The sequence below is a fragment of the Palaemon carinicauda genome, chromosome 42 (genome assembly GCF_036898095.1).
Source record: "Palaemon carinicauda isolate YSFRI2023 chromosome 42, ASM3689809v2, whole genome shotgun sequence".
NCBI lineage: Eukaryota > Metazoa > Arthropoda > Malacostraca > Decapoda > Palaemonidae > Palaemon > Palaemon carinicauda.
Window position 1 is genome coordinate 30987972 of NC_090766.1, and position 10000 is coordinate 30997971.

At 42.0% G+C, this 10000-nt stretch overlaps 1 protein-coding gene across 1 annotated transcript in view; it reads left to right on the top strand.

Moving 5' to 3' along the window:
* The first annotated feature begins 9558 nt into the window (after positions 1-9558).
* The window catches only part of LOC137633083 (uncharacterized), a 504-nt gene continuing 62 nt past the window's right edge, over positions 9559-10000 (top strand). Inside the window, exon 1 of the mRNA XM_068365244.1 lies at positions 9559-10000. This exon is cut by the window's right edge and continues 62 nt beyond it. Within this exon, the coding sequence (XP_068221345.1) occupies positions 9559-10000 (442 nt within the window).

Genomic DNA, 10000 nt, shown 5'->3' on the forward strand with positions numbered 1-10000 from the left:
TCATTACAGATTCTCCTCTGTCCTCATACACCTGACACCACTGAGATTACTAAACAATTCTTCTTCACCAAAGGGGTTAACTACTAGTCTGTAATTGTTCAGTGACTACTTTCCTCTTGGTAAGGGTAGAAGAGACCTTTTAGCTCTGGTAAGCAGCTTAAGTAATTTATTTTCTTGTTTTGTTAAAGTTTTTATAGTTTATATAGATTGTTAAAAGGAGAGGAGACAAGGGAAAGGTGGGCGGAATATTTTGAAAATTTACTGAATGTTTAGGATAATAGGGAGGCAGATATAATTGCTGTTGCAGGTGTTGAGGTGCCGGTGATGGGAAATGAGAATGAGAGAGATATTACAATAGAGGAAGTGAAGAGAGCACTAGATGAAACAAGAGTAGGAAAAGCATCTGGTATGGATGGTGTGAGAGTTGAGATGTTGACGGAAGGGGGTGTGACTGTAATTGAATGGTTGGTGAGATTGTTTAATATGTGTTTTGTGTTGTCATTGGTACCAGTAGATTGGGTATGTGCATGTACTGTACCACTATATAAGGGTAAGGGAGATGTGCATTAGTGCTGTAATTCTAGAGGTATTAGTTTGTTGAGTTTAGTTGGAAAAGTGTATGGTAGAGTAATGATTAATAGGTTTAAGGATAAAACAGGGAATGCAATCTTAGAAGTACAGGGTGATTTTAGAAGAGGTAGGGGTTGTATGAATTAGATTTTTACAGTTAGGCAGATATGCGAGAAATATTTAGCAAAAGGTAAGGAGGTGTATTTTGCGTTTATGGATCTGGAGAAAGCGTATGATAGAGTTGATAGGGAAGCAATGTGGAATGTGATGAGTTTATATGGAGTTGGTAGAAGGTTGTTGCAAGCAGTGAAAAGTTACTACAAAGGTAGTAAAGCATGTGTTAGAATAGGAAATAAAGTGAGGGATTGGTTTCCGGTGAGAGTGGGGCTGAGACAGGGATGTGTGATGTCGATGTGGTTGTTTAACTTGTATGTTGATGGAGTAGTGAGAAAGGTGAATGCTTGAGTGCTTGGACGAGGATTAAAACTGGTAGACGAAAATGATCATGAATGGGAGGTAAATCAGTTGTTGTTTGTGGATGATACTGTACTGATTGCAGACACAGAAGAGAAGCTTGACCGACTAGTGACAGAATTTGGAAGGGTATGTGAGAGAAGGAAGTTGAGTTAATGTGGGTAAGAGTAAGGTTATGAGATGTACGAGAAGGGAAGGTGGTGCAAGATTGAATGTCATGTTGAATGGAGAGTTGCTTGAAGAGGTGGATCAGTTTAAGTACTTGGGGTCTGTTGTTGCAGCAAATGGTGGAGTGGAAGCAGATGTGCGTCAGAGAGTGAATGAAGGTTGCAAAGTGTTGGGGCAGTTAAGGGAGTAGTAAAAAATAGAGGGTTGGGCATGAATGTAAAGAGAGTTCTATATGAGAAAGCGATTGTACAAACTGTAATGTATGGATCAGAGTTGTGGGAATGAAAGTGACGGAGAGACAGAAATTGAATGTGTTTGAGATGAAGTGTCTAAGGAGTATGGCTGGTGTATCTTGAGTAGATAGGGTTAGGAACGAAGTGGTGAGGGTGAGAATGGGTGTAAGAAATGAGTTAGCAGCTAGAGTGGATATGAATGTGTTGAGGTGGTTTGCCCATGTTGAGAGAATGGAAAATGGCTGTCTGCTAAAGAAGGTGATGAACGCAAGAGTTGATGGGAGAAGTACAAGAGGAAGGCCAAGGTTTGGGTGGATGGATGGAGTGAAGAAAGCTCTGGGTGATAGGAGGATAGATGTGAGAGAGGCAAGAGAGCATGCTAGAAATAGGAATGAATGGCGAGCGCTTGTGACGCAGTTCCGGTAGGCCCTGCTGCTTCCTCCGGTGCCTTAGATGACCGCGGAGGTAGCAGAAGTAGGGTATTCAGCATTATGAAGCTCCATCTGTGGTGGATAACGGGGGAGGGTGGGCTGTGGCACCCTAACAGTACCAGCTGAACTCGGTTGATGTCGGCTACCCCCCAAAATTGGAGGAAGTGCCTTGGTATATGTACGTATATATTAATTTTAATGTTGTTACTGTTCTTAAAATATTTTAGTTTTCCTGGTTTCCTTTCCTCACATGGCTATTTTCCCTGTTGTGTAGGGCCCCTTTGTTTATAGCATCGTACTTTTCCAACTAAGGTTGTAGCTTAGCAAGTAATAATAATAATAGCGTACCAGAAATTAGCTTTGAATTTAGATCTACATTATGATAAAAGCTAAGAAATATGACAAATTATTATGAAAAGAGAGATTCTCAATCGTGTGAATATCAACAGTGCGATACATGACAAACCGGGCGAACTATGACACTTAAAACATCATTTTGAAGAAAAGTTAAATTCTAATGAGTTATAAAGATGTCATTGATCGTGTATGGCAAACAGCATTTGGAAGGAATACTCTAATTTCAATATATATTTATTTTACCATAGTCAAAAAGGACAATTGCTTTTTACAAAAGTTTATCAATAAGTCTTGAAGATAAAAAAGTATACATATTAGTCTTTATTTTCTGATAGATAAAATAAGAAAGATATATTTTGATTATAATTCGATTTTATTTTAACTTCTTCCCTTTTTTTATTGTATTTCCTTTATTTCCTCAGTCTCGTACTTATCTCCATAATTGCACCTAGTTGAACAAGCAACTTCATCGATCATCATATTCTAAATCACCTTGCTCTTTCAATATAGAATAGAATTCTATGTGACATAAAACAAAAACATTCAGTTATGGTAGTTCCTCTGATATCCCGGTTTTATATTCAATTCAATACACAAGACCGACTTAGACTTGCTGGTTGAGCATTAAAACTTGATTAAGATGGTCTGGCAGCTAAACCGCAACGATTGAATGACATTTAGAATATCAGAAGAATAAAGGTCGAGTCCATTGGTTTGGATAAAACATACAGGAAATAAAGGTTGAGTAATTTAACAGAATTGCAGTATAAGGAATGCTCGGGAAGACCATTGGACATTAGTTATGGCACTACCCAAGACGAGAGAACAAAGATTTAATTTTGGTGTGTCCTCATAGATGAGCTGCTTACTCTCTACCCTTACCATGCGGAAAGTAGCCACTAAACAATGACAGTACAGCAATTACCCTTTAGGGGAAATTTTTTTTTTTTCGGCAAAAGAAGAGTGAGCCGTAACCAGAGAAGGATCCAGTGTAGCACTATCTAGACATGACTCTCTAGCGGTAGTATCTCAACGGGTGGCTGGTGCCTTGGTCAACCTTCTACTTATCCGCGGTGATCATCACTTATGACAGTATTGTCCAAAACCATTTTTTTTTTCTTTCTTGACCTCGAAACTGCTAATTTGAGAGTTTGAAACTTGATAATGATGGCAGTCGTAAAATAAAAAAGTTTGTGTCTGAAATAGATCTTGAATTAGGGGGGAACAAAAGGTGGAACAGAAAGGATAAATACAGTTGGTGTAAAGTTGTCAGTTTATCTTGGTTTTTAGTAAACATTTGGTCTCTTTAATTTACACATGATAGCATAATCAACCATCTGTTATAAACATGAGACTTTATTTTTCTTCATATTATCATCTGACTAACTTTCTATAAATTGAGTCACATTTTTTTCGCAAAATATCGTACTTTTCCACAAAAAAAAAAAAAAAAAAAAAAAAAATCGAAGTTTGCAAAATATTGAATATCTCATTTGCAGGAATCTGGTTTGATATTTCTTTTCGCAAAATATTTTTGTTTTGTTGGATGTTCTGTTGGATTATCTGAATTAATTTCTGTTTCACACCATTATGATTAATATGATATTTATGAGTCTTCTGATTATAAGTCATTTTTATTCATCAAACCCCAAGATGTTCGTTACTTTTGAAAGTTTAAAGAGAAGTAGAGACAAAAAGCTGACCTGTCTTCATGGGTCATTCTTTTATGGAATACTTGAAGCTTAAATGTCTGTTAAATTTATCTGTTAATTACCATAATTTATATAAATAATGGTGGCTTTTAATCCTGTCATACGTTTCAGATTCTTTAATCCTGTTTTCTAGTGGAAGATTTCATACATTTCTTTTTACTAAAATATTCGGCATCTTTTTAGTATTTATAGAAATTAGAAAAGTTAACTTTTTCCTTTTCTGTTTATATACTATATATTATTCAGAGTAAGAACCACAAATCGTGAAGTAATGGAACAAATGAATTTAGCAGGCTGTTGACCTTAGAAGGATAACCTTTGTTTTGTACTTATGGCCTTTAAAACGGCTCCATAAAAAGAAACCTATTTCCAGTGGAAAGGTCACATTCAAATCTTGAGATGAGAAGAGAGCGCCTTGTTGAACGTTATTTACTAAAAGAAAAAAAAAAAAAAACTTGGAAAGGATTTATTTTTGTTTGCGTTCCTCTCCTCTCTTTGATCTTACCAGACATAAGGCTGGAGCTTCAGACTGCTTTGACCGATGACGTTTTTCTGACGTTTCGGGTTTAACGCTCCTTTGGAGGGAAATTGTGTGAGGGCTCAGGCACTTGCCCATTTTTTTTTTCTCCTGGATTTACACTTATTTTTCTATATCGGTATTGTTCCTTTGAACTTCGTTAGTAGCCTCTTAACAGGAGGCAAAGCTTGTCTTGCCACTTTTACTGTGGATATCAATATTTCCAGAATTGCAAACTTAGCTGACCGTTTCTTTCCTTCTACTCTACGACTAAAAAGGGTCCCATACACGTTCAAAAAAAAACATCATAATTTTTATATCAAAATTTCGATGCAAAATTTTAGTGCGTGTAGGACGTTTTGATGTCAAAAAAAGATTTGAATAAAAATTTTGATTGATCAAATCCGTTTGATATTTTTTGACGAGTCGTCAAATTTTTGATGCGTGTGTGGGCCCCTGTCAAAGTTTTGATTAAACTCTTTAGTCTTCTGACCATTTCCGACGTTTACCAGGTTTATCAGAGTCCAATGCCAACACTAGTGCTATGGCCACTGATGCATCCATGTCGAAGATTTTGACGATACTGAATTTTGATCGGAAAAACGCCTAAACGTGTGTGGGCAATTATGCATCAAAATTTTGTATCAAAGCTACACGTCAAAGTTTTGATGAAAAATTTTGACGTTTTTTTTTTTTAACGTGTATTTTACGAAGCTTCAGAAATCACTTTCTTTCGTATTTCCTGATTATTAGACCTCTTCATTAGTTACTTTCTAGCTATCTGCATCCACATAGAACATTTTCTCTCTCTCTCTCTCTCTCTCTCTCTCTCTCTCTCTCTCTCTCTCTCTCTCTCTCTCTCTCTCTCTCTCTCTCTCTCTCTCTCTCTCTCTCTCTCTCCTTTCACACACACACACTTTTTAATCTGAATGTGAGATACTAACCTAACCTAACTTGCATAAGAAATTTATCCCGTCTTGATAGGGCAAGGCACAAAGTTTCACCAGACAACTTGAAAAGGATCTAGTTTACCCTCCACAAAATTACTTTTTTAATGTTTAGACCACAAGTGATTAGGAAAAATCAGTGAGTGAGAGATGTAATGCATATCTGAAAAGATGTCTTGGAAATGAGCCCAGGGCAAGAGTCCTGAAGAGTTATGGAAAAAGAATTCTTGTCGATTTTTTGGACATCTTGAGAATGCTGAGTGGAGTGTGTAGAATGAGTTAGGGTAAAATAAAGAACTATGTCAGACAGGGATTGAAGAGGAACTAGAGATGTAAATCAGATTTAGATGAGAAGGGAAAATTAAAGAGAAGTTTATCGGTGAGGGGGGGGGGGGGGGATTGCAGGGCGCAGTCTTTTTTTCACATTGGGTGTGAGTGAAGAATTTAGCGATACATGATCAGAGACTAATAAGAAAATAGAATTATGTAACATATAAGGCCCACTTTAGATTGACGTTGATTGGGCCTTGTAATCCTGGTATTATCATAATTTACCTTGTGTTAGGATTGATTGCTTAGTTTATGGTACACGTCTGTGTTTAAAATACAAACATACAGTATTTGTATATGGATGAAAATCAAGACAATATCGTTATCAAATAGAAATAAATATCTACTCCATACTGGGATTGAACCCTAGTCTCTTCGGGTGAAAGGCAAGGTTGTTATGAATCCTGAACCAAAGGCTCTTGTACCACTCGTGTGTCACGCGATCGTACATAGTAACGGCATTTCTCTTTTTTCGTATATATTATCCTTTGTATTTTCGCTCTCCCCTCGCACTGACAGCAACGTGCATCAACCTGTCTGCTTTTCTTTTGTTAACTGTTAACAGAACCTGTTGCCAGTTGGACATGAAATAGCCTGTTGTTTTTTGCGACCTTCCTGCCCGGACTCTGATTGTATATAAATTTGATGATCTGTCATAAATTCAATCAGTTGCTTTCATCTCGCCTTTTGAGTCACAACCTACTCTTGGCTCGTCACATTGGTGACCCCGGAAGTTGACTCACTCCTCCACCCCCCGTCCCCTCTGGTACTATGGCGGACTTCACGGAAGTTGGCGCAGCCCCATTCAAACTTCCGTCGTTCGCCAGCGTAGAGGTGTTTGCTTAGTTTCAGCGCTCAGAAATCCAGTTCCGCATCAAGGGCGTGACTCGCTCAACCACCAAAGCAGATTATGTTCTCGCAGTGATACCCGAACACACCTTCCCGGAAATCTCTGACTGGCCTTGTGAACAAGGAAACACCCCAACCTGCCGCAGGTGGCTCTCCTCGTGAGGTGAACCTACTTCGTGCCCTTTGGGTACGCCGTTTACCTGAACCTGTATGCGCTGCCATACCCGATGTTGATAGTTTACCCATAAAGGACTTGATGAGCAAAGCTGACGCCCTTATGGACAGCCACTTCATGACCTTTAAGACCTCCATCAACGCCTCCACTCCTGACGAAGAGGACCCTTATTCAACGTCATCGGAAGGTGACGTGAATTCCGTAGTACATACATGCCTACCCCGTGACGTGCAGTAGCAGCGACAAAGCCACCCATTACCTACCACTCGTTCGTGCACCAACAAACAACTTCTACAGCCACTCACTGCCACCCATTGGCTGCAGTTTCGCTACTACCACTCAAGATTCGGACTGCCACGAAGAAATGTGCCAAGGATTGTCAGAGGCCAAAAAACATGTAAGTAGGCCATCACTCATGGTGGTGGTCTCCCGTGTTTCTAATCTTTTCTTTTTACATAATGCAGGAACGGGTGTGCAATATTTGGTAGACAAGGGTGCTTGTCTTTCTCTTTTGCCAAGGGAACTCTTCAGGACACAATGTAGTCTGTGTAAGTCTGCCGACGTCTGCTTGGCAGTTGCCAACGGACTTGCATTCCCACCCACGGTTACGAGAACCTCACATTATCGCGTGGAAAGGATAAATTTAATTGGAAGTTTCTCGGTGCTGACGTCACATTACCAATCCTCGGTGCGGATTTCCTCTCTCCTTTTCCCCTTCTGGACGACGTCGCCCACCGAGGATTGGTCAATGTAGGCTAGTACTTGTTGACAACTCTTCAACCCGCCCCCTCCAACCTCGCTCTTCATATCAGCGCACCCACGGATGCCTATGCCCACCTCCTCACGTCGTACCCGGAAGTTTTCCGTCCAGAACTTCACCAAACGCCCACGGCTCCTACCAAGCACGGTATTTATCAACATTTCAAGACAACAGTAACCCCCAGTCTTCACAAAATTCAGACGTCTGGCACTGGATCGATTGGTAGCCGCTAAACAGACGTTCGCCAAAATGGAAAAAATGGGCCCTTACCAAAAGGCCTGCAGCCCATGGTCGTCACCTTTACACATCATCCTGAAGAAAGACGGCTCCCTCCGTCCGTGTGGGGATTACAGGCGCCTGAACATGCAAACAGAACCGGATCACTACCCGGTCCCAAACATCGCCAACGTGACATCTTTCTTGCACAAAGCAAATCACCACTCCGTTCGGTACATGCACCTTCAATTACTCCTGTTGTAGCCTTCGTAATGCTGGGGCCACTTTTCAACGTCTCATGGATGGCATCTTAGGGGACCTCCCCTTCTGTGTATGTTACGTGGACGACATACTTGTGTTCTCCTCAAAAGAGGAACACCTCCGTCACCTGCGCATCGTGCTTGACCGCCTGCAACAAAATGGCCTTGTAGTCCGGTACGACAAGTGTACCTTTAACGCCAACGAAGTGTCATTCTTAGGGCACCGCATCACTCCTGAAGGAGTCCATCCCCTCACTGAGAAGGTAGCAGCCGTTCAAAACTTCCCCACACCCTCGACCATCAAAGCACTGCAGGAATTCTTGGGCATGATCAACTATTATCACCGTTTTCTGCCAGCCATTACCACCACTCTTGCTCCCCTCTACGCCTCCCTCAAGGACAAGCCAAAAGACCTAAAGTGGGGTCCCTTTCAAGAGGCGGCCTTCTGCAACACAAAGAATGCCCTATCAACCACTGCTGCTCTTATTTTTCCCGTCCCACAAGCCCCTCTCCTTCTCTCCACCGATGCCAGCGACATCTCTATTAGTGCAGTACTCGAACAGGTGGTCAACGGCTTGCCCTGCCCATTGGCCTTCTTCAGCAGAAAACTGTCCAAGGCAGAATCGGGTTATTCTACCTTCGATCGGGAATTGCTTGGCTGTCCGTCACTTTTGCCATTTCTTAGAAGGTACGCCCCTCGTCATTCACACAGACCACATGCCTCTGGTGCACGCCTTCACTTGACAGTCTGACGACTGGTCCACCCGTTAACGCCGTCATCTCTCCGCCGTGGCTGAATACAATTGCAACTTTCAACAGGTCCCTGGGAAAATGAATCCCATTGCCGATGCCCTGTCAAGAAGCATGTGGCCGCTGTTCAACTGGGATTGGATTAGAACGCCTTGGCCGAAGCCTAACGACAGGATCCAAAGTATCAAGCATGTAGGACATCCTGCACATTCCTCTGTTGGGAAGACATCCCCCTCGATGACTCCAACACCACCCTCCTCTGTGACGTCAGTACTGGTAGACCGCAACCTTAGATTCTTGCTCCCATACGCCGACAGGTGTTTGATTTAATTCACGGCCTTTCACATCCCTTGCGCCATTCTACTGCACAGCTACTGAAGATGAAGTTCATTTGGCACTGCATTTCTAAGGATGCTAAGGATTGGGTTCGCGCCTGTACTTTTTGCCAAACTTCCAAAGTACATCGACACACGGATTCAGGAGTGAGTACCTTTCCTTAAGTTCAGCGTCATTTCGCCCACATTCACGTCGACGTTGCAGGCCCCCTACCCACATCACAAGAACATCGTTACCTGTTTACCGTCATTGACCGCTCTACTCGTTGGCCTGAAGCCATTCCCATGGAAACTGCAACGTCGCCTCATGTACATCTGCCTTACTCTTAGGATGGATGGCAAAATTTGGGCTCCCTGAGCATATTACTTCTGACAGGGGTACCACCTTCACCTCTCAATTGTGGACATCCTTAGCGAATCTCCTAGGCATCACCCTACATACGACAACTGTCTACAACCCAGCTGAAAAATGGAATGATTGAACATTTTCATCGCGCCCTCAAAGCAGCTTTGATTTCCCGGTGCACGGACTCCAGCTGGTTTACTCAGCTTCCCTGTTTCCTCCTGGGACTAAGGACCTCTCCTAAAGACGCCCTGGATGTCTCGGCAGCTGAAATGATGTATGGCGACCCGTTAATCATCCCCGCCGAATTTTTTCCCTCTGTAACCTCCGCCGACGATCTCCAGCGCATACGTCACGTCGTGGGAAAATTTACTCCATGCCGTCAGATTTACAAGCCCCCAGAGAAGCATCACATAACGACAGACTTGCCCTTTGCAACGCATGTCTTCCCACGCAACGTCACCAGCAAGCCACCACTAACGCCCCTTTACACGAGCTCTTTCCTTGTGATCCGGCGTAATCCAAAAGCATTCCTACTAAAAATTCGTGGCCAAGAAGATTGGGTCTGCATTG